This window comes from Pelecanus crispus, chromosome Z (assembly GCF_030463565.1).
Source record: "Pelecanus crispus isolate bPelCri1 chromosome Z, bPelCri1.pri, whole genome shotgun sequence".
Lineage (NCBI taxonomy): Eukaryota > Metazoa > Chordata > Aves > Pelecaniformes > Pelecanidae > Pelecanus > Pelecanus crispus.
This window is the reverse complement of record NC_134676.1, coordinates 44,182,432-44,208,073: the sequence shown is the minus strand read 5'-3', so window position 1 is coordinate 44,208,073 and position 25,642 is coordinate 44,182,432. Positions and strand designations below refer to the sequence as shown.

At 41.7% G+C, this 25,642-nt stretch overlaps 1 protein-coding gene across 1 annotated transcript in view; it reads left to right on the top strand.

Moving 5' to 3' along the window:
• The first annotated feature begins 713 nt into the window (after window positions 1–713).
• FRMD3 (FERM domain containing 3) overlaps window positions 714–25,642 on the top strand; it is a 142,214-nt gene continuing 117,285 nt past the window's right edge. The window contains exon 1 of the mRNA XM_075726209.1: window positions 714–812. Within this exon, the coding sequence (XP_075582324.1) occupies window positions 714–812 (99 nt within the window). The remainder of the gene's footprint in view (window positions 813–25,642) is intronic.

Sequence of the window (25,642 nt, the reverse complement as noted above, 5' to 3'; positions counted from 1 at the left end):
TGTCTGGTGAATTTTGTTATATATAGAACAACAACAACTATATATATATATATGTTTCACAGAGCGCTCCTCCTGCGTCGGGCTGCGTTGGGATACCCCGGAGACCCACGCTATGGGCGAGCAGGCAGCGTGGGGACTTCTCCCCGCCGGCAGCCGACGGGATGTCCCCCTTTGCGGGGCACCGGGCACTCCCACGCGAGTACCAGTCGCCCATGTGCACTCAAAACCGGGCGCAGCACGCCCGTGGCGGGGCAAGGCGAACAAACGCGCTGCCCGCTTCCCTCTCGGGATGCCTTTTTCCCCCCCCTATCAGCCCGACGGCGCGGAGCCGCGCCGGGAGCCCCGCCGGGCCGGTGGGGCGGAGGAGCGGGGCGGGGGGAGCAGGTGTGGGCGGGGAGGTGCCCCCGCGGGCCGGGCCGTGGCGGGGGCGGGCGCAGGAGGATGCTGAGGCCGGCGAGCGGAGCGCAGCCTGACGCAGCGGCGGCCCCAGCCGCGGCGGGCGGGCGGATGGCGGGCGGCGGCGGCGGCGGCGGGGCGCCGCGGGGCTGAGGGGCGGCGCCGCTGCCGCGCCGTGCTGTGCCGCGCTGTGCCGCGCCGCGCCGTGCCGTGCCGTGCCGTGCCGTGCCGTGCCGCGGTCGGCCGGGCGCCGCTGCAGGCTGGCCCCCTGCGGCTGCCTGCGGGGCGGCGGCGGCGGCGGCGGGCGGGCTGCCGGGATGATCCGGTTCCGGAGCTCCAGCATCAGGTCGCTGAGCCCGGAGATGAAATGCACCGTGCGGCTGCTGGACGACTCCGAGATCTCCTGCCACATCCAGGTGCCGGCGGGGGGAGAGGGGCGGCGGCGGCGGGGCGGCTCGGCCGGGAGGCGGCAGCCCGGCCCGGGGGCGCAGAGCCGGGCCGGGGCTCGGGCGGCGGCTCCCCGCCGCGGAGCCGGTGGCAGGGCCCGGGCGGCGGCGGCGGCGGCGGCTCGGCGGGGCCGCGGCGGCGGCTCCCCGCACGCCCCGCTCCCCTGCGCGGGGCTCCGCGCACCTGCGGCGCGGCCCCCCGCCGCCTCCCGCCGCTGCGCCACGGCGCTGCACGGCAGCGAGCCCGCCCGGCCGCGGCGGGAGCCGCGGGGTCCGCCGTGCTCCGGCACCCCCGGCGCGGCGCCGCGCCCCGCGGGCAGGGGGAGCCCGCCGGGCTGCGGCGCGCCCCGGGAGCGGCGGCCCGGGCGGGGAGGGAGACCCCTTCCCCGTCCCGCGGCGCGGCCGCGGAGCGCCCCGGCGGGCGCTTCTGGCTGCGGCGGTGTCGCGCAGGGAGGAGCGGGTCTCCGGAGCCGGGAAAGCCCTGCCGTGGGAGCCAGGCCCGCGGCGTGCCCTGCCGGGAGGCGCTGTCACTGAGACTGCTCCCCCTTCCTCTTAATTTAGGGCAAAAGGCAACTTACAGAAGGATTTTCAGTGGCAGCAGTTGTGCAGTCGGACAGAAAGCAACTTTGCTGTCGTCCCTCTTCCTAATGACTTAGTCCCTTTTGATTCCTTCGAGTCATAAGGATAAGGAAGCGAACAGTCAGGAGACTGTGAATTTCTGGTGGAGCAGCAATGTTGGTAGTGTGTGCAAGCAGCGGTGTTTTAGGTGTCCTAACAAGACCCAAACTCTGATGCCTTGTGGAAGTCTTGTAGATTCTTAAACTGCGAGCGTTAGAAACCAAGTTACTCTGTCTGATATTTCCATGGTATTCATAGAATTGCTGAGATGAGCTTGGCATCCAGATCGGAAGATGTGAGTGGTCTTTTAGGAAGTCGTTTGTCACTCACGGTTGGTCTTTCTGTCTCTCTGGTAGCATGAAATATCCATAGCTTTAAATCAAGTTGCTGGCCTTGTACGAAGACCAGCTATGGCTGAAAAAATCAAGTGCCATGAGATGCAAGCTACATTTTTGCTTGGGCCAAATTCTGGTTTTTGTATGTCCCAAAGGAGCCATTTAATACTAGAACAGCATAGAATAGTTCCAGTTGGAAGGGACCTACAACAATCATCTAGTCCAAGTGCCTGACCGCTTCAGGGCTGACCAAAAGTTAAAGAATATTATGAAGACCTCTTTTTAAGGCACTGGCAGGCATGGGGCAGTGACCACCTGCAACAGGAAGGCTGTTGCAGTGTCTGACCACCCTCTCAGTAAAGAAATGCTTCCTAAAGTCCAGTCTGAACCTCCCCTGTCACAGCTTTGAGCCATTCCCGTGCATCCTGTCACTGGATCCCAGGGAGAAGAGATCAGCACCTGCCTCTCCACGTCCCCTCCTCAGGAAGCTGTAGGGAGCAATGAGGTCACCCCTCAGCCTCCTTCTCTCCAAACCAGACAAACCCAGCGTCCTCAGCTGCTCCTCACAGGACAGGCCTTCCAGCCCTTCCACCAGCTTTGTTCCCCTCCTCTGGATGCATTCAGGGACCGCCACATCCTTCTTAATTTGTGGGGCCCAGAACTGCACACAGTACTCAAGGTGAGGCCGCACCAATGCCAAATACAGCGGGATAATCGCCTCTCCTGACCGGCTGGCTGTGCTGTGTCTGATGCACCCCGGGATGGGTTTTGCCCTCCTGGCTGCCAGGGCACACTGCTGACTCACACTGAGCCTGCTGCCAGCCAGCACCCCCAGATCCCTTTCTGCAGGGCTGCTCTCCAGCCACTCCTCTCCCAATTTATACTTGTGTACTAGTTACACTCAACCAGCATGTGGCCCAGAAGTAACTGGAAATTACTGAAACATCTTGTACCTGTATCATTGTAGTGCTCTTATTAATGAATAGCGTGGTTATGAGATCATAGCTGTAACGGGTAAGAAGCAGAATGGCCTTCAGAGTCTTTTCTTGAAGCTTAATGCAAGCTTTGCATACCTATTTGGCATCTTTAAAAATGAGTCTTTTTAAACAATGGTGAATTTAAAGTCAGAATCTGAGATGGTGTCATTGCAGTTCTGTAGATTTATAGGGCTCAACAGATTCACACGTACTAAGAGTATGCCTTTCAATGCCCACAGGGTAGAAAAAAAGAGTCATTGCTTTAGGTGTTACATTGTGCAATGTGAGGTAATGAGCTCAGAACCAGTTGAGTCGTATTGCATCGTTGTGGCTCATTCCACATGTAACGCATGCAGGGGAAAAGTGTTTTATGCCAGAGTGGAAAATGTTTTAACTATTAGAGTTCTAAGGCTAACCCTGAAAATTGAATTCTATTATAAACTTGCCTAGAACTTGTTTTCCTGAGTCTGCACGCTGACCAAAAATATTTAAAAGGAGGCAATGGCTCCTGTTCCTTTTCCCTAGGATTTTTAGGTGCTGAAATTCTAAGCATGTAAATGCAGATACTAGTTTGAGGAATTACTTCACTTTTGGTCACTTCAGCAGAAACATGCAATTAATGATGACATTTCATAGTTCTGATACACCTTTCACTCTTTCCTGTACTACACGCTTCAAACTGCTTAATGCTATCTATATATAGCTACCCCTTACCTATCACTGTATACACAGAGGAGATATAATTTAGCTGTATAATTTATTTATCCTCTTGTATGTGCATAGCTGTTAAGACACTAGACTAACAAAACCCAAACCACTCAACTTTTTGTCTTTAGGCTCCCAATCTGATCTGTATTTGAACTTTGTAATGTGGACAAAATTTGCTAGGAGCTTTCACAATGCCACAATTTTATTTTTGAATGGAAAAAAAAAGTTCCAAGTTAGTTGTATATATGCATATTGATGCATATTCAGTGGGACAAAATAGCCCAGATGATGTGCTGCTGGGTTAACAGCAGAGACGCCAGGGTTGTGCTGGCTGGAATATGTTGGACAGCTGTGTTTTGGTCATTAAGAGGATAAGAAAGCCTAGTTCTACAACACAGAGAAATGCCAACAGAGTCTCTTAAGGACATGGGATGCAGTAAGGAATGGTGACAACTGAAATTCTATCTGTGCCTTTTCAGGGGGAAAGGAGGGGAGATATGCCGCTAGTCTGGATGATGATGTATGTAGCTGATGATTTGCTGCATTTTAGTGCATAGGGTTTGCCAAACCCTACTTTTTCAAGTATATCTTTCCAGCAGTTGACTTGCACATATGGGCTAGTACCAGAGGATCCCAGCACCATTTCAGTGCAGAGACGTCTGCTAATTAAAATCTTTGCGCATGCACTGTAGATCTTTGGCCGTTCAAAATCTGCAACCAGAATTGTACGTTACTCAGCTAAAACATTGGGATGTAATGTTAGGAAAAGTAAGCGGGAACAGATATATTTAGGTGCTGCATATATATGCGTATTTTTTTTCTCCCTGTGCAAATTTCATAGTGTTGAGGTAGGAAAATAAAATAAAAATTTCTTTTTACTATTAAAGTTCTTTCAAAGCAGTGTTTCAGCAAGCAACAGGCTAATAGAGCCTGCTTTTGGAAATTAAATTTTATAGCAAACAGTCCAGTGACAGCATATGGGGTAGTGTGGGGAGAATCAGAGATGAATCATGCATTTGCAGACTCCAGCCAACTAGTTATCGAGCTGTGCAGATGCCATGTAGGTCACCAAGTTGCTCAAGGCTAGGTTTGCAGCTCAAAGGTCGGGATTCAGCGTGTTGTCCTCCTCATCTGAGAGATTTGGTGACTGCAAATTAGCTGAAGTGGTGACAGACACAGGAAAGGGCTGGGGCCCGAGGGATGCTTAACTAATTCTTGTGATGACATTTATTTTCCCGTGTTTTTTGTTTGTTTGTGAAGCCTCTCTGGGATCTGTATATTGGGCAATCTTACAGCAGCAGTGGGGTGAAGATGTAGTGGCACAGTGAAAATGGAGAGGTTCTGGAAAACAGCCTGAAGGGCCAGTGGCCACTGTCTATTTCCATGTGCAAGACAGAGAGGTGACCTGCTTGTGCAGGCTGCCTGATAAAGCACAGAACCAAGGCTTGAAAGAGGGCAGTGGGGGAAGTAGGTCTTCAAAACTATTGGAAATGTGTCTGAAGCAGCAGGAAGACCTCCTTTCTGGAGGTACTAATGAGATACTTATTTTCTGAGTCATTGACACAACATTTTTGCAGGCTTCATGCAAAAACTTCAAGCATCTAATTAACCTTTTAGTAACAATAGCCTAAACATCTTAAATAGTAAGGATTTTTTTTTTTTTTTTTCTCCTGGCTTATTCTGTAAGATTACTTGTGTTTATTTCAGCTGTGAGTAAAGTTAACCCTCAAGGTCCTGTTAGGGTAGACTGTGTGTTATTAAGTATGTAAATGCACCTCGGGTTCTGTGGTTCCACTGGCATGCTTTAAATAAGGCATGGGCTTCAGTATACCTTGTTTAACTGGAGTGACTGGATCACGCTACTGTTCTTTTAGTTTTTTAAAAATATGAGTAAGTGTGTATTAGTAACCATTATAACTCTGAATTTATTTCTGTTTATGAGGTTAATCCACAATTATAATCTCACTCTAGAAAAATGCTACATTTGATGTATTACTTAATTTTTAAATTAATAAAAGTTTTACTTTACTCCTTGAGCTGTTCATGTCCAGCTGTGCAAAACTGGAGATAAGGTTGGCATGAACGAGGCTTTTCTTTCAGCTGGAGCTTATTATTGCCAGTGGTAGTGAACTTTGCTGTCTGTGTGTTTATTTGTAGAAATACTGTATGACTGGATCTTTTTGTGCCTCAGCCCATAAGTAAAATTGTGTGGTAATGGGGCCTTTTTGCTTTGTATGAGCTTTCCCAAACAAAAATAAGTACAGATATTCCCCAAAATATCACCTGGCTACACTACTGATTTTTTTTGTATCTAAATGATTATTTGATTGTCATTTAAAAGAACAAACTTTAATTTCTGTGTGTGTCCAGCTTTTTGAGCAAGGAGAAGACATAATTTTTAAAAACTGGTTTAGAAATCAGGAAGAAAACAAGCAGAGCAAAGCTTTGGTTTACTTGTGGTCTGTTCTTAGACCTTTTACCTTCTTTTGCATACATAAAAATGAGGGTGACAAAATCTCAGAAGGCTCATTTCTTTTTGCTGCTGATGGTCCAATAGTGTAAGATGGCCTTGTGTCTTTTTAATCTTCATTCAGAAGCAGTTTCTGTGGAGTTTGAATACTGCTGCCTGTAGTTTGGCTAGTAACTTTCTAGGTTGACTTTTTTTTTTTTCTTGTTCCCTTTTAAATGTGACAAACACTGTCCTGTCTAGTTCTTTTTGTAGCACACTAATGACTGAAAACTTGCCTTCTTGCTTAATATTTTCTGCTTGGTCTGTGTCTTGCAGGCAAATGCTTAATTTAATAGAAACCTGTTAACCAAAGAACTCCCTTTAAAATTCCCATCCCTCAATAACGTGTAAAAACCAAAACAACATGCTGAAACAGGCTGCGAGGTAAAAGAGCAGTGTCCATGAATCTCACTGTGAAGATAAGCTGAACGTGGACAGTTTGGAAAAATAAGTGGGGAAGGGAAGGCAGCATGAGAAATTAAAAGAGCAGAGAGGCCAGAGATGAGAAGGCGGCAGAGAACCATAGCTGCGGAAAGGGAAAGGTTAAAGGATTATGTAGACAGCAGGCAGGAGATTTAGTGAATTTATATTTATCCTGTAAGCAATGTCAGAACCGTAACCAGCAAGCGCCTTGAGCTGCTGGGATGTTGCTGTAACGGTTCAAAATAGTAAGACGAGATAAGGAAGGGGATGCAAGTTAGGATGGATTCTGTGCTGTATTCTGTTGACACATTTTAGAAACCGCATAGTAGGGCTTGTATTCCTAACTTCATGCTTAAGCCTCTAATTGTACAGTTACAACAGGTACTCTTGGTGAGAGTTGCAGATGAGAAGCCTCTCTAATTAAACTAAGCCTATGGGTTAAAGCTACACCGTTGTCATTTCATGTGTTTGATTAAATTCGCGGTAACATGTTTTCTTTTTAATAGCACTTAGGATGTGCTCTTAGCTCCTTCCAGGGCTGAAAAGGAAACAAGGAGTAGAAAGTGCTACTGGAAAGTTACTAGGGTGTTGGGAGTTCTCATTTACAAATTAAGAAATTAATTATCTTGGTGGATTTTGGTTACGTGTTTGTGAAGCTCAGTATGCTCCATCCTTGGAAGTGTTCAAGGCCAGGCTGGATGGGGCTTTGAGCAACCTGGTCTACTGGAAGGTGTCCCTGCCCATGGCATGGGGGTTGGAACGAGATGGTCTTTAAGATCCCTTCCAGCCCAAACCATTCTATGATCCTATGATTTGCTTAACATTGGTTTCTATATCTCTGGTAGGGGAAAGACACATATCTATGTGTAATACTTCTGTGTCGCTACCAATTCACAAACTGTGTTGCTCTTTCTTGTTATTCTTAAATGAAAATACTTACAAAGTTGGCTCATGCAGGATTTTATCCAATATATACTAACTGCAGCTGAACTGCTTTTGTGTTGGATAAAGCTTATTAATGATGTTGACTTAGGTTTTTTCCACACTCCATGTTGTCTGATTAATGAACAAAATCTGAAAATTCTCTATTCTAAAAATTACACTCTTGGCTTTCATTTTAACTGTGTCTTTCCTGTGTATTGCAATTGGCATTGTAATTCATGTTTTGATTGCTAGTAAGCAAAGGCAGAACTTACATTTGTGCTTAAGGACTTGCCAGATCCAGGGATGAAGATAAACATACATTTCAGTAAATACAAACGGTGTAGATGATAAGTATTTCAATATATTGGTGAGGCCTGGTGCTGCACTGTGGAGGAAAAAAAATACGAAAAATGCAGGTATCCTTAGACAAAGTTAGCTAGTTAACAGGGACAAGCTAAAAGGATAGTTTCTGATTTAAAATTTAAGTATGACCTCTCCACTTTTACCCACCTTTCATTTTTCTTACAGCTTTGCATAAAAATTTTTACCTTCTTTATTGTCATGCAGGTTTGGACACTGGCTGAACAGTAGGGGTGGAGCTGTAGTAATAATAAAAGGCAACTGGAAAATCAATAATACAATGCAGCACAGCTTAGATCTTGAAACTGCAAATCATGGGTTTGATCCCGTGAGGTGGAAAGTAGCTCCTGTGAGGTACGGGTGCCTTCTGCCTGCAGGAGCTTCATGCACCCTTTCATCTTGAAACATCTTTAGGCACCTCATGAGGCTTAGTCTTCTTGCACCTTGATGCTCTTGCCTGTCTAGGCATCTTCAATGCACCAATACAGATCTAATATAGGAGGCTGCTGAGAAGCAATCATTTGGCAGAATTCATTGGCCTAAGATTAGAGTCAAAATGAATCATCGGTGAGGAAGTACTGTATTTTCACTTTTTGGTTGTATTTGCCTAGATTGAGGTTTCTGTATAGGTCAGGAATGATTTAGTAATTTATACAAATTCTCCTGAGGTTAGTACCTTTTCTATGGGAAGGTGAAATAGGGAGTCTGGATTTTGCCTGTATGGTTGTTGCTGGTCCCCTGGAACAGAGAGTATATTAAAAACTCAAGGTTTAAACACTTAGGTTAAAGAATGGGAGAAATGGCAGATGATTTTTCTCTTCTACCTCAAAAAAAAACAAGTGGGTTGGGAAGACTGGAGAGTAATTCTTTCTGTGATAAAACGCTTGTTTTCTCTAGCACAGGTCTCTATCCTGGGTATTTTGGCTTATTAAATCAAACATACTGAAAATGGTTCTCTTCAGATTCTTCTTATTCTCTCTCTTTTTGCATTCCTGCTCTGCTCCCCAGTGTGGATAATACCAACTTGTTGGCAAGGTTCATAACATCCAAATAATCTTTCTCTCCTTTTCCTCTTAAAGTCAAGCTGTCACCAGATGACTTCTGCTGTGTCTTTCCCTGCTGCATATGGAAATCTCATCTCCTCATAGTTCTTCCTTCAGCTGAGGCTGCCTGTCTATTCCTTCATTCTTTGTTTGCTTAAATACAGCCTCATTTTTCTCCCTAGCCTTGCTTTCTCGGGGACCCTTTCTAGACCTTACAAATCATCTTTTTGTTCCCGTTGGATTACCTTGTTCTCACTGTTTTAATTCCTTGTCTGATAGTGAAAACACAATTCTAATAATTCAGCAGTAATTAAATTAATACTAAATCTTTTTCTTTTTTGGCATAAAACTAAAGAAAAAAGGCCCCAAACACTCCTTCTTCCTTCACTCCTCCACTGTCAGTTTATTTTATCCTTTCCAGCTACAGGCACTCAGTTCATAAAAGCATTCCTATTTTCCTCTTTTAAGGGTTTGATACGTTGTTTTTGATGGAGGTGTGTTGGTAATCAGCTTTTACCATTTAAGTGTGCTGTCAAGATAGATGCTGTTCTCCAGCTCATGGTTAATTATGGCAGTAGTAGGCCAAGTGTGAATAGTTGCCTTCCTATTCGCCATCCTATTCATGATTGCTGTTCATGGGAGTTGCTGAGAAACTCGATTAAGGAGGATCCAGGGATGAAGAATGAACATTGATGCTCTGGTACTGTTACATTTAGAGGAGAAGTTTCCCCTGACTGAAAGTCATGCTGGAAACTTGAGATAAAATGGATCTTACCAATCTTTGTAAGGTTAAGTATATATATAAAATTTCTCAAGGTTGCTCACAGCTGGAAATGAGCAGGTATGGGCTATATGACTGTTGTGGTTTAACCCCAGCCAGCAACTACCTACTACACAGCTGCTCGCCCACTCTCCCCTGGTGGGCTGGGGGGAGAATTGGAAGAGTAAAAGTGATAAAACTTGTGGGTTGAGATAAAGAGATAAGATAAAGAGATAAAGGCTATTAAGTAAAGCAAAAGCTGCACATGCAAGCGAAGCAAAACAAGGAATTCATTCCCTACTTCCCATCGGCAGGCAGGTGTTCAGCCATCTCCAGGAAAGCAGGGCTCCATCACACGTAACAGTTACTTGGCAAGACAAATGCCATCACTCCGAATGTCTCCCCCTTCTTTCTTCTTCCCTCAGCTTTATATGCTGAGCATGACGTCATATGGTGTGGGATGTCCCTTTTGTCAGTTGAGGTCAGCTGTCCTGGCTGTGTTCCCTCCCAACTTTTTGTGCACCCCCAACCTACTCACTGGCAGGATGGTGTGAGAAGCAGAAGAGGCCTCGACTCTCTGTAAGCACTGCTCAGCAATAATGAAAACATATCTGTACCATCAACACTGCCTTCAGCACGAATCCAAAACCTAGCCTCATACTAGCTACTATGAGGAAAACTAACTCATACCTCAGCCAAAACCAGCAAAATACCATTAGTTCTTTTTCAGCAGGAGGGTTTGCAAACAGAAACAACTCCTGCAATAATTGGAAATCTGGCCATTCAAGATAGTTACAGTAAGAAACATAAGTATTAAGTGGCTGCAAAATGATTGCTCTTTAAATGCTTCCTTTAGTAAAATGTTAAATGAGTCAACATCTTCATTAAAAACACTTGTTATTTTTCCCTTGTTTACTTAAGCCCCAGGAAGAAGTAAACAATCTGGACTGAAGACATGCTTTGCTTCTTGCAAACATATTATCTCACAATGATATTTTCCCCATAGCAACTCTCCTTGGAAGAGAATTGTGCTTTAAAAAAACCCCCAAAAACCCAAAAATCAAGATTTGCACCTGGCCATATTTTGTCCTGATGTTGTAATATGTAAACTTATTATAAAAGGGCACATGTTGCAAAGATAACTTTGGGTATTTCTGACAATACTGTGTAAAACCTTTTTCATACAGTCAGTCTGTATGCTCACTCTTTTTAGTCTTCCACATAACTGCAGCAGAAGCAAAAAAGAAAAGTGATTGCAAAATTTAAAAAAAGCAAGCAAGCAAGCAAGCAATCCCTTCATCCCCCCAAACCCAGACAGTATCAGGAGAATTTACAACAGGACTTAATAATTTATTAGAGACCAAAAAGCAGCCACAAACAATTTCAAGTTAATGGTGGAAATTGATGCATGAAGTTCAGACTGTAATAGTGTATTTGTATTGTTTCCAGGCAGAGAGGCTAGTCAAATGGTTTTGTCTCCAAAACAGAGTGTCTGCGTGTGAGCTGCCTTTTGGGAATGGTTCCTGGACCCTTCTATCTGCCAGGTGATGCCTGGGAACTGGTCAGCAAGAATGTTAATTGGCAGAGACCGGATTTTTGTCAGGGAATGCCCTAACAGTTTGCTAGCATGGGTGGTGGATTTCAACACCCCAAAAATGCTTGGAGGGTTTTAGTAGTTTTAGCATAGATGCAATCTCTGTTTTCAAAAAGAAAGAGAAAAAAATTAAAAAGATTTTGTGAATGACTAAAGATGTATTTTACAGTTCTGGTACTAAAACATGTGAAATGGTAACTGTGCTCATACCACTGTCCTTCTTAGTGGAAAATCTGAAGTATTGTGTGGAGCATCTTAAATGGTGGTAGTTAAACTAGCAGTAGCACTAGTTTTAGTAGGTGCTTACAAAATAGCTGTGTTTAGGATCTGTGGCTGTAATCTTGGATTTGAACCTGTAATCTCTTCTGGGATGACATTCTTTTTTTTTTCTTTTTTTAATGCTCTTAGCAACAGAGTCTAGTACAAAAGTACTCTGCAGGATCAGGATGTCAGTTGGTGGTGGTTTTTTTGTTTTGTTTTTATTTTTACAGACACAAATTCTAAGCTCTTTAGTGGAGTGAGAAATGAGACGTGGTTATTTCTTTGAACAGTAATTGCAAAAATGCAGATGAAATGCTTTATAGAGTGCTATGCATGCTACAGAGATGCTACAGAGTGTACTTTTAATCCTATTTCTTTAGTTTTTTCAGAGTAAAATACAGCCGATCCTTCACTTTCACTCTGTTACTTTAAAATTGGGTAACAAAGATAAATACTTCACAGTCAGAGAGTGATGGTTATCTCCTGTGTTAGATAGGACAGCTACATAGGGTGCGAACTGAACTCTGAAGCTGTGCAGTGCCAGCCTGTACTTAGGTGACTTCAAAGATTTATCTTGAGATGCTCAGTGTGCCAATAGGTGGAGTGCACCAAACACACTGACGCTGCTTGCTCCTGCCCTATGTGAATTTTGTTTAGCTCCATTGGGGGAAAAGGAAGGAAACGGCAGAGGCTTTTACAGACAGTGCCGTGAGTGATTCAGCACGCAGACTCAGCTGTTTGCATGAAATCACTCCAGCAGCTCGCGGTGCCCCTGCCAGTTGCTAGGTGCAGATCCAGGGAGGCTTCTCTGTTTTGACTGGAGAATCCACTCATGTTGCCAGGATTTCCGGATTAGTTTTCTCATAGGGTCTGGCAGTTGGTACTTTACAGCCACCAGAACAGAGAAGACTTGAGCAGGACTCGTCAGTCCCCAAACCAAATGATGCTGCTGGCTCGGGTGCATTAAAGCAAAAAGAGTGGCACATATAAGTGAAAAATGAACAATGATCTACACAGTTTCAGGACAATGTGTTCAGGACAATTCTGGTTAGTTTTTGTGCATGGATTACATGCACCAAATAAGTAGTAATTTTAATCCTGTAGCTTTTTGAGAGTCAGAGGCTGGTTTGTATCTTTTTTATGGTGTAATTTCAGGGAAAACACAGTAAGAGAACGCTTAATTCATGTGTGGTGATGAGACCGCACAAAGTAATTCATGTAGTTGGCCTGAATTTTAACTCAAGTAAAGGGGAGGGAAATACTACTGTAGAAGAAGAAAATCCAGGAGCTGGGTGCTGGTATGTGTGGGGAAGAGAGCAAGACTCCACCTGTGTAGACATTTCAGCAGTTACGTGGTACATTGCAGAGAAGATGGCAGTATTGACCACACCCTTCCAGTGTTTGCACCTGTTTTTTGTCTTACTCTGTTGTTTAAAAACTCTTTTCAGTGAAAGAACGCATAGTTCATATATCTATGAACCCAACTGCTAAGGTAATTTTTACTACTGCAATCTGTTTCCCTCCTTATTTTTTACTTCACATTTGCTTTAAGGTGTCAAGAGGTGAGCTCTCTTTCAGTTGGGTTTGTGTAAATAACTTGCCAACTCTCTGCTCTGTTAGAGGCTCGTGCAGCTTGTGAATGTAGCAAGAACCACAGGGGGTTGGGTGGGGTTGGGGCAGGAGGGGAAATAGGAGTTGTAATTCTGCCCTGCAGACTCATTGGTGTTGATTTCTACTCCTGCCTTTCAGCAACTCTAAGCTTGCTGCCTTCTCCATCGTGGATGAACATATCAATGCCATCCCTAGATCCAGACTCCTGCAATACCCTTCTGAGGCCATCGTCTAACTCACCAGTTGTGTCTCTTTTTCATTACCTTTTTCTTCAGTCCTCCAGACAGTTTTCAGTCCTTTTCACAGTCCTTGTATCCATGACACTTCTCAGTTATGATTTCTACTTTTTTTTTTTGGAAGTGGGACGATACACTCTGTTGGATACACAACAGAAACCTAGATCTGTTGATAAATTTCATTCCCTGGTTTACTGATTCCTGTAGTTATTTCACAGAGAATGTTCAAAGAATTGTTACAGATCCGTACTAATCATAGTTTACTTTTGTGTCATTGACCATTTTTCTCCCCCAAGGTGCTTTTTTGGATCATCATTTTGGTGATGATCTGGGGTTAGTCTTTGAACAGTGATTACCAGAAGTACTGGTTTTTGAAGTTTCATGTTATGTTATGTTTCCTTTTTTTTTTTTTTTTTTGTAATCTTTTGTAGTTTACTCACTCAGTCAATTATCTTGACTCACTTGTTACCATGTTGTTGCTCTTGGTAACATACTCTCTGCACAGGGTAATGTGTGCATCTGTGTGTTTGTATATACATCCTGTAACTTACCTGAAATGGTCTGTATAGTTGTAAGACTTTTACAGTATCCTAATTGTTTGTTTGTCTTTGCTTTGCTAACTGCAATTTATAACAATCAGGTTTTATAACAGCCAGGTCATACCTTAGAAACTTCAGTTTCTTCACCTTCTTGCTCATTAACTAATTTATTTTTACCAATTTAATTTCTTTTAATCTATTTTAAAATCAGAAAAATCTTTATTTTCATGATCTGCTAGGCTGTCCCCTCTCAACTCATGTTACAATTTTTTGTGTCTTTCCCAAAGCCTTAATGGAATTTACATATTTTTAAATTGAGATCCAGCACTTTCAGTCTTTGTAGTACAGATTTTTGCCCATTCTTTACATTCACATTGTTATGGGAAATCCTGAATGTTACTGGGGTGGTTCAGGAATAATGGAAATGTTTCTATGTCCTACGGGGGTTTTCATATAGCATGAGGAAAAAAATAATGTTTTAAAACTAAACCTCCCTTCCTCCCTAGATAAATTTCCTGTTAAAACTCTTAGCACTGCTAACATACTCTTCTGTATGAATATTCACATCTTTTAATTTTTTTTTTTTGTCATGCCAGAATTTATTTAGAAATCCTATCTTGTTTACAGGAAATGATACATAGGGTTTTTTTGTCATGAGGTGATAAATAGTTCAGTGGATATCTCATGTCCTGAAAAAATAGATGCAAACTCAATGTTTTTGTATTCATATCTCCAACATTTGTCTTTTTACAGTTCCTTTTTACTCTGTGAATATTTATGCTGTTGTTGCTTTGTGATCAGAGCCGTCATTGTAATCCAAAACCCACCAGAGAGTTGTATTTCCTTTTCAGTTTTCCATATATGACCAGTATTCTGAGATGGAAGAACTTCTGTTGCATTTGATGTGCTTCCATTAACTTGCTTTTAAGAGCTCTGGCTAGCTGTATCTTTTATTGATTAGAAAATAAAAGGGAAGATGCAGATGTGGATTTAGGTGCCTTCCCCTTCTTTCTTCTTCTCCCCACCATCCACAGGTGGAGCTTTTGGTCATTCTGAGGGCACTGATTTCTAATAGCAATTTTGGTGCCCTCTTTCTGCTTAGCCAAGCTGTGCTTTGATCGTACTCCAAGAAAGATGAAAACTCTACCAGGTGTTGGCAGGTATGGCCCAAGAGGCAATGTGTTCTTCTTGATGTCCAGGCAGGTTGCTAGTTATGCCTGAGATGTCCTCGCTCCTCTCCTGCCCAAAACTGACCTCTGTGGTTCTCTTACTGTTGCCTGTCTCAGTATTACTAGTATTATTTGTATTACCCTTCTTCTCTACGAAGCAAACCTCTTTCATTTCAGTCTTGGCCACACAGGTAATCTGCTGAGGAGAGAACTTCTTTTTTCTGTTCACTGCATCAAAGTGGTTTTTTTTTTTTTAACCCTCTCCTAGTTTCTTTCTACAGTCAGGTAGGCATGGTGACATGTAAATCCTTTTTGAAATTCTTAGTTTGCTGATTTGACAGTACTCAGAGAAGACAAGAAGAGCTATGTTCATGGTGAACCTGCAGAGCTGGTTTGTGCCCTACATAATGTTTGGCACTTCTCTGAGATACACAGAAGGAATTGCATTTTCTAACCTCACTCTGCCTCCTCTCTCTCTGGAGGATTCACTGCTTACGCAGAAACCAAAATGTTTGCTGGAGGAGGATTCTGAATGTTTATCCTCAGGCTGAATGATAAAAAAAGGTTATGAATGCAGGGGGAAGCCAGTTTAATGAATTCTGTTTTCTTACTGTGTCCACACAGATTTGATATTACTTTGTAATTAAAATTGGATCTGCTTCTACAGAATATTGTTTTTCTCATTTTGAACTATGTAGCCTTTCCCATGCATTCCTGAAATAGAACAGCTCAATATATGCTTAAAAAAGGAGGGAAATAAAAGGCAAAGTACTGTCCTCCCAAAGGTGCACTGGGATTCCTGTAGCAGCATTTCTTTGCAGAAATATCATGAGTTGAGTTTTCTTGCCGAGAGAGAAGTTTCTGCTTTCTGAACAAGATAATTGTATATTTCTGTTCAAAGTAAACATCACTCTGACACGTTTCATGACCGCAAGATATTTTATGCACTCACTGGAATAAGCAGCACACAGCACTGTCTCAGGCACTTAGTCAATGGATAATGTTGTGCCTGCTTTTACACATCTTTCAGCTAAATCAGAGATCAAAACTGAACTCCAGCACTTGAGGGCATCTGGAGAGGATTTTTGACACTCTGAAGGAAAGTGAGTCTGTAAAGCCTTAATGTTTGCTCCTTCATCTATGCAGATTCACTTTAACTGGTGCCAAATCTGCTGTAATATTGATGGCATCCTTCACCTTGTTAATGGCCCAAATGTAACATAACATATGCTGGTAGTCTAATTTTGTTCTTTATGTAGGGAGACCACAAATCATGAAGACTGCATATAATGATGTGAACTATGACTACAAATTTGGCATGTGACATGCTTTCTGTTAATTGAATGAAAAAAGTTTAGAACTCTGATTTTTGTGCACTGGGCACACCCCATGGCTTAGTTGGTGTGAGAAATTTTATTAAGCAAATTCTGGAACAGTTCCCTGACAGTGAGGCAATTAATAAAAAGTTGCAAGATATAATGGTTAAGTTGTATGTTGAGCGACTGCCTTTGTGCAAGAGGGTATGAGAGTACATGGAGGTACAAATGCCTGTTGCCTTCCATCCATCTTGGTCTGTGTGGTTTGGGGTTTTGTGGAAGGGTTTGGCAGTTAGAGCACAGCAGTAGTTGGTAAAAAATTAAATGGGGGTGATATGAATGTTTAGCCAGACTTGAGCAGTAGTGGAGTTCAGGCTTACTGGTTTACAATATGGGATTGAAAATGCCCGAAGTGGGGCTGCAATGACCCACGGCCATAGTCAGGGCTGCTCCTGGGAAATGGGCGGGCTGATGTGGTCCAGCCCCTCAGAGAAATAAAAGATGCTTTCCATGACTTTTTGTGGTTGTAGTGGAACTATTAATCCCCAAATGTCTGTTTACAGTGTTTCTATGGGGCACGCTGAGAGGTGTATATCTGGATTTTAAGGATAAAAGCTGCTGTTGGGAGAGAGGCTGTAATGGAACCTGTTTAATTTGGAGCACTGTATGAGTTCTGCAAGAATAACTACAAACTTACTAAATCTGCGATAGAAACACCAATGCTCTGTACATGTAGATACATTTAAGTGGGAACATCTTCCCTGAGATTCATAAGAAACATTTAGTTCCTAAGGTGACCATGTTGGATGGAGTGTCCTGCACTGAACTGGAACTTGTCTGCTGCATCAATGAGAATGTGCTTTGCTACATGTAGTGTGGAAAACCAATTATCATTAATATTTATTGTCTGCCTCCTGAACCCTTCCTGCTTTGCAGAGAGAGGAGATGGAGCTTGCATTGATCACAGCATAGCTGTAACATTCTTCCTGGGTTTGCAGGGTCATTGTGTCCCTCCAAAGTGCTCAGGAGAGAAGTAGCCATCCAGGCTGTCTCTACCTTGTTGCTATTCCAGAACTGGAGGGGATTAATTGATAAATGTTCTTTTCTGCTGGGTTGTATAGACATTGTGTCACAGAGGGATGTTAAGCAGCTTGAGGACATGGTTTAGTGGTGGGCTTGGCAGTGCTAGGTTAATGGTTGGACTCTATCTTAAATGTCTTTTCCAACCTAAACTATTCTATGATTCTATGATTCTATTAAGCTTTCCCGTGTCTTGTGAGTCTCACAAGCAGAGCTATAACCCTGTACACGGTGGTATTGCTGCCAGACCTCAGGTATTCCAGGTCATCTGAAGCATTATGATTTTCTGCATTATTCACAGGACGACCATTCAGGAGTACAAATAGAGAGCACAGCACAGGAAGCATTCAGAATTTCCAAAAATTACACCATATGCCTTTCAGATGCTTGTAATTTGGTGAAGGCAGAATCATGTTTCTTTCAGAGCCCATTGATCCTCACTGCTAGTATTGTCACAGATTTTCAGTGTACCCTTTTCTGCTTTCTTGCAAAAGGGACTGATAATAATTTTCCTCCTTGCTAGTAATTTGTTTTTCTCTGCCATATTACCATTTTATTTTTGCAGGATTTGCCATTTTTAAGTGATAAATGTGTATCTTACAAGTTTGGGTGACTTTCATTAAGAATGTCTGCTATTTCATTTCTGTAATTTAAAAAAAAAAACCACACCAAACAACCAAAACTCACATGCTTCAGTTGTCTTAGTATATCTAATGAACGCAAGAAGCTTAGAGCCAACATGCAAATGGCAGCTTGACACAGGGAATGAAGCATGTGAAGTGCATTTCCATGGGTGGTGATAGCAGTCCCAATTTTGTTATGCAAACACAAAGTAAGATACACTTCCTGGTCATGTCTGAGGACACAGACACCCAGTGGAATAGTATGTTATATAAATAAAGCAGCTTGCTGTCATTTAGATGAGAAGTCGTAGTTGAATCTGCATGTGCTCTTGGTTCATGGCAATCAGGAGTGAAAACATAGTAGTCTGAAGCCTTTTTGCCAATACATTTTAATATATTGCAGTTGGACGATGTTCACCAAGGCAGGCAATAATCCGTTAAATCTTCAAATGCAGCTGAGATATTCTGTGCTCACATTCTTAAAATAAGACTGTTGCCTAGGTGGGCACAGGCAGACAGAGAAACAACACTAGGCAGCGTGATGTAGTGGTCTCTGCACATTGTCATCTTTGCCAAGAAAAGAGGCGTTTAGAAGATTATAATGTGAGTGTATTTTGTGGTCCCTCCTTTCTGACTTTTTGGAAGTTTAAGAAGTGGACTGTGGGAGCTGAGAAGGGTAGATGATTGCTGTTGTCTCTCACTCTGCATGAAGGAGACAAGGAGGCATAAAGTGAGAGGGTCCTGATAGGCAGGGGTGAATTATAACTGGGAACAGGTGTATGAAGAGTAGCTGGTAGAAATGACGAAATCACGGGAGGGACGCACAAAGGGATACGCTGAAGCAGTAGACTACGGAAAAGATCTTTGCATCTTTATTTGGAAAGACACTAGTGGAGCAAAATGGCATTTGGCAGCCAAGAGGATATGATATTGGGATAATCTAGGCACAACATGGTGGTAATGAAAGAATGTCTTGTTTTATATACCCTTGTCTCCTTAGGGGTTAGAAGGAGTAATGATTATTTGTAATAAGAATATGATTTTAGGAAACAAAGTAGTTGTGCGTTAGGAGAACATCAGCTTTGTCATACTTCAAAATTAATTGAGCAAGTAAGAGCTTTTTAAAAGCCTTTTTTGACAGGCCAAGGATGCATGGGCTGTGAAACTGATTGTACTATGTACTAGGTGTGCCTCCAAGAAGATAATAAATCTCCAGACACTTAGCAGTAGAACACCATTTTCAATTAATAAATGATTTTAATACCTCTTTGTTTTGAATTTGGCATGGAGAATCCTGAATGACATGCCAGCCAGCACTAGTTGTGTGCTGGCAGGGTCACAGTATTCTGGATGATATAATCTAGATTTAGACTTGCCTTGTTTTGGGATTGTCCATAATGTTATCTACATACTTGAAGGGTGAGTCTCAACTCTATTGAGCTCTTCAAATTCTACAAAATTGCTGTACTTTTATTCAACAAATTATGTGCACTCTGACCTTGAATGGTACAATTTTCAATATGATAAGCAGTTTTAATGCTTAAAAAAATATTACACTCTTTAACAATAAAAAATGCATCTCCAACATGGAAGTTTTAGTGTGAAAAACTCAGAGATTTTAACAAGGTGTAAGGGAATCTTGCAGTAGGGTAAAAGTGCTGGTGAGATGCTTATTGTCTTCCAGTGTAGTTTGCTGCTTTGGAGAAAAAAGTTGAGTCACTAGGGAAAATGAAAAAATCCATTTAGAAAAAATAATGTAAATGTTTCTGTTGATTTATATCAGGTATTTGACTAGATTATGTTGAATTAGACTAGATTAGTTTACTAAACTGGAATAGTTAAAATTAGACTAGATAACAGACTTTTGGCATGAGGCAACCAGCTTAAATGTTAGTGCTGAAAGACTGCAATATAGGGAAGGTCTGTTAGAAAATTAATAAGTTAAAGAACTTAAATACTTTTTAATGAACATTTCACAGTTGGCTTTTAAAGGATTGTTTAATGTGATTAAGGGTTGTGTGGTGAAGAATGCCAACAGACTCTGACTGTTCTCAATTCCTGACCAAAAATGTGAAGGAAAACTGGTTGCATGCTTACTCCATTATTCATGAACTACTCAGAGATATTATATGTAAGGTTTAATGTGGCATGCCTGAATTATGCAAGTGGCTTTCTTATTTGCAATGGATTTCCCCTTAACTTTATTGGAAAATCAGAAGTGAATGCAAGTGTACATAGTGCTCTCCTTGCTGCTGATGCCAGAGATGTAGGAGTGGGATATGCAAATACACATACCTTTCATTACATCTACATTTTAGAGTACTTAAAATGTTTTTTTCATCAGTTATAACTAGGCTATATGGCAGATTAAATGTTTGTTAAATGCAAAATATACATTGAACCAATGCCTTTGAATATGAAGGGACAGAAGTTCAGGTACTTTAAAATGCATTGGTGCCAGTTACGTTAGCATGTAACTACTTAGATGGATCCATGCTTGTTTAACTCGTGGCGGAGTGGATTTGGAGGGAAGTTAGAAGTTACATCTACTGCTTTACAGCTAATCTATGTTACTGTGGGAATAGGGTTATAATTTACATCAGCTTTAGGCAAAACTGTACCATATACAAAGCTTACACAGTTTTTTTAAATTTAGATTAAGGTGTGTACAACTCTTATTTGTTTAACCAGTTAGTGACATCAGTTAGAAACAAATCTTTGATGCAAAACATCCTACAGGAAATGGATCAGTTTTCAGGTGTAAAGCACTTCAAAAGCTCAGGGTGGGAAACAAAGACAGAAGTTTATATACAGAAATTTTAGTTTGGAGAAAGGGGTAGCTCTTTTTCAAGAAATCTTCCAAAGTGCTTTAAGATGAGTGGAACCAACTGAGGGGTCCCAATGTAGTCTGTGGAATCAATATGGTTGAGGATATATGTAAGGTACATGGGATATACGTGAGCCACCTTTATTTCCTTAATCGTGCTTGGGATCTGGAACTGCACATGCACAGTACATAAAAGTATTTGCTCTCAAATACATGTGCTTTCTTATAATTTTGTTATGCTTACACTGACCAGGGCCATTTTCTTGCAGGTGTGACTTCATCTTGTTTTTTAAATATACTGTAAGAAGTTTCCCAACTTGCTCTTTTGAAGTTAACAGAGGAGAGGTTTGGAATATTGTATCTTGCTCTGCTGGTGTAGATGTGCTGAGAGTCTTGGATTCTTGGATTTTGGGCAAGAACAGTAGCTGCTGGCTTAAATGTTACAGCTGTTACCTTCACTACTGTTCTTCCAAGAGACTGAGGACACACTACCAAAATCACATGAGCATCACAATCAGCTTTGAAAGTTAATTTTATGTAACAACTCTGAGGTCTTGTCAGACCAAATAAATAATTTGTATGAGGCTACATAGTTCTCACGAAGGCAGTCTTTGCAAGCAGTCAGAACGCTGAGGCTGTTTGCTTCATGTACTATAATAAAGCTGATTTTATGCCTGGTGCAAACAGATAATGAACTGGAGTTTCCTGTGGTGATGTTGCTAGGTCTACCCATGATTTTTGAGTTGCAATCAAGGAAAAAGGGAAAGTTACAAACCATCCCATTGTCATAAGAAGCCACAGTCCATGTTTTGCTTCATTTTCTCTGCACAATATATTAAGGATTAGATAATGTAATACACAGTGAATCTAAAATTTTACATGTTTAATGGTACCAAATTAAAAAAAAAAGTTCCAAAATGACAAACCTTATAAAAGTTGGCTACTTCGTAATAGCATTTCTTTATCCATTATTTATTTACAACAATAGCTTTTCCTTGAACAGTCATATAGATTGTTCACCTCAATGGCTTGTACTAACTTCAGAAACTGATGAGGAGAACTGAAGAAGCTCAGTTTAAGCTGCGCCAGGGGAGGTTTAGGTTGGAAATTAGGAAAAATTTCTTTATGGAAAGGGTGGTCAAGAATTGGAACAGGCTGCCCAGAGAGGTGGTGGAGTCACCATCCCTGGAAGTGTTCAAAAAACGGGTAGGTGTGGCACTTCGGGACATGGTTTAGTCTAGTCTACCCTTGATTGGCTTAGAGTAGACTTGGTAGTGTAGGTTAATGGTTGGACTGGATGATCTTAAAGGCCTTTTCCAACCTAAACGATTCTATGATTCTATGATTCTAAGAAAGGCGGCTTTTTTCCTCTTTAGCACAGTGAATGAGATGATAACAAAAAGATACAAGTTCAGAAACATACATGAAAGTAGTACCGTAAACAGTCCCTATCTCCAACTGTACATATTGCTTTCCTTTTTTTGGTAAGTTGTTTTTACATCTATAACATTTAAGTAGCTTGCTGGATTCCCTTCCAATCCATAGTTTAGTCTTAATTAGTAGACATTTATTTTGTTCACTTTTCAGTTCAATTCTACTGCCCATCCCATTAGAACAGAACACAAATGGAAATGGAATATTGAACTCAGCTTGGTGATACTTAATTGCTTAAATAATTATGTATGTATACACAATGCAATGGCATGGTTATGTTGCATTTTCAAGGATTATCAACTAAAGACCATTAATTTAAAGAAAAAAAGTGCAAATATTAAAATGGAATTGTTTATTTTGCATGTCATTTTTCTGGTTGCTATTGTAAATCCGGCACACTTGTGCAGCAGTTTTTAATGCACAGTTTGGCTTCAGAATTATAGGCAAAAACAAGCAAGGAAAAGTCCCAACATAGAGCTGAAGATCCTTCCATGCTACTGTAAAGTGTGCCTGATGAGGGATTTTTGTAAATGTTTTCACGTTTGCAGTATATATTGTGGGCTAAATTCTGCCTCTAAATGTGAACTTCTGGTTGTCACTGAGCACAGCGCAGAGTAAGTCAGGGCTGCAAACTTCTGGGCTTGTGTACTGACTGTGCTGCTGTGTTGCTTTCTCTTCCAGGACAGTCCCACCACTGGTCTGTAAACAGAATGAATTATCAATTTAAAGGGAATTTACAAGGCTGTGTGTTGTTTTTTAAAATTGTTGTGCCTAGGAGGGGACAAATACATAGGTCTCAAGTATTCACATTTACTGAAATAGATTTTTCAGTATAGGTAATTTTTCTTTGCAGAAGGATCACAAAAGTGTGACAGTCCTAACTTTGTATTATTTTCTTTTTATCACAACAAAGTGATGCTTGAAAGCATTTTGAAGGAAAGAGACAGCACTAGGTTGGAAATTCCTTTTAAAAATAAATAATGTTCTGAGAATAGGCCATCAGTGTTTCTGGACATAAAAGTCTCACTCTGCTTATGAACTAGCTGGAAAGAATCAAGCCCATTAACGATATGAATTTTTGTAATTATTTTAAGAGCAGATACCTAGCTTCTGCCATTTTCAGTCATATAAGCCTGATTTATCCTGTATAAAACAGCTAAGTAAAGTGTATCATTTAAGTGAGAGACTGTAAATACACATATTAGAACTGAAGAGAGGGAAATTTGGGGGCATACAATCTGTCATGAAACATAATTTATAGAAGGGATTATTATGAAGGTTTTTGTGATTCCTGCTGAGTGTTTCACTGAATGCTACATAATGATACTAAAGATTGAATTACTGGTCACAGAGGATGTCCTTGTGTCAGCAAAGGTTTTCAGGTAAATGGGAATGACTGCATTTTATGACTTAGCTGTAAAAACATTTATTCATTTATTTGTGCATTTATTTATTTTTAAATACATATTTATTTTAAAGAAGCCATATGTGCCTGAGGGGAGAAAAGCAGAAGCAGCATCTGCATCACTTGTGGAGAATTTTTTATTTTTAATGGAGCTCACCTTCCTTTGGGGAAGAAATCCATCAGCAAGTGGTGTTACACAGCATTACCCACATCCTAGGCATATGGTGTTCTGCGCTGAGGTCTGCCTTGGCCATATGTGGGAAGGACCTGTATTTTACTGTATTTTTTTTTAATCTTTAAGCTTTTTTTTTTTAAAGACCATGCTTTTATCTTTTTTTTTAATTTAGGGGTAATATATTCAGATTGTCCTGAAAATCTCTGGAGGCTAGAAGCTGCTATCATCATCATCAGAAATTTTCAGCTCAATTATTTGACTTTAGAACCAGCTGGCAATTTAAAAAGGAAACCTTTCCTGCCCATTATCTTTTGACGTGTGACTAAAGCGTTACGATTCTATCTATCTGTGGTATTGTTGAGCAGTGTTTCAGGAAGATTTTTGCTCTCTTTACACACACCCCCACACCCACTCTTTATACGGATACCTTGCCTGCCAGGATGGGAGGCAGGACCCAGCTTCTGCCCTGGCTAAGTTTTTAGTGGTGTCGTCTTAAGAATAGGAGACTTGGCATTGCTGCAAGTGCTTTGCATATCCTCTCTCTTACGCAAGTCCCTTTGTGCCCCAGCACAGCAGCATTTCTCAGAGCTGCTATTGGGAGATGCTGCTGTTTGGACAATCAGCAAGTAGGCAACTAGTGGGGACTCTTCTCCTTGCACAGCCTTCTGCTGATGCAAGTGAAAAGAGGATGAGGAGTAGCATCTTCTACTGGAGGGGAGACAGTGGTGGCCTGTGACTGTGTCACCAGGAGTACAGCCCACCACAGGGTGGCCTCTGCTACGGCTGCTTTCTTGCCTTGAGGCAGGGGAGAGTGCTTTCTCCGTAGCTTGGAGAAGGACGGGGTTGATTAGGAATGGTGCTTATGGGGTTACATGGGATAGGGATAATTGGCCGCACACCTCCAGTAGGCAATGGGGGTGTCCTTGGGGAGAGGTTTGTGTGTGGTTGGTTCTCCCATATCTTGCTGTGTATAGGGCCATGGGGGGAGCAGCAGGGACCCCAAGGACTTGCTTTGTTGCTGCTGCACGTGTGGGGGACAAGGACAAGATGAAATTTTTTAGTGTAGAAACCTTTGAGCTGTGTCTGACTCCTTCCTCTTTATGTGTTTCCTTATCAGCTTCATTGTATGGATATTCCTTCTTTGGGACTACAAAATGCTGTGCATAAAGGTTTTAGTCCTATTTATAGAATCATAGAATCATTTAGGTTGGAAAAGACCTTTAAGATCATCCAGTCCAACCATTATGCCATTTCTAACATTTCAGGCTGGCAGCAGTCCAGTTACAAAGTAAAAACTTGATCTATTTCCATTCCAGTCACAATAGCATGTCTCAAGGTATAGTCATAGCTTAAGAGCTGTTTACATTTTTATTGTACAGCAGGGAGCAAGTTCAGCCAAAAAAATTATCCATAGAACATTTTTTTCAATGTGAGAGTCATATTATTCTTCTCATATCAGTTAAACAGTATATCTTGAAAGTTTTTCCACTCCAGTATCAGTTTTGGGTCTGGGGGATATACTTAGAGGATTAATGGGTCTTTAGGAATGGGACAGGCCCATTGATTTAAGCCATACTGAATGCTCGAAATGGAGTAACACGGTACAAATGAAATTCAGGAAGTCTGAATGGGGCCTTTACCTCTTTGGTTTATGGATAATTCTTGGGCCAGATCTTACGGACTCTTGTTATATTAATCTCAGTTCTCTTGTTTATTCCTAACTTGTATCATTTAGTAATCCAGAGGCATTTGCTTCTAGGCTTTTCCATTTGTTGGATACTCTCAATTGTTGGTCTTTTTTTTAATTACGTGCTGAATATATCTTCACAAAAGGGTTTGTTTTTTTTCCGTTTGCCTGTGATTTAGTTTCAGA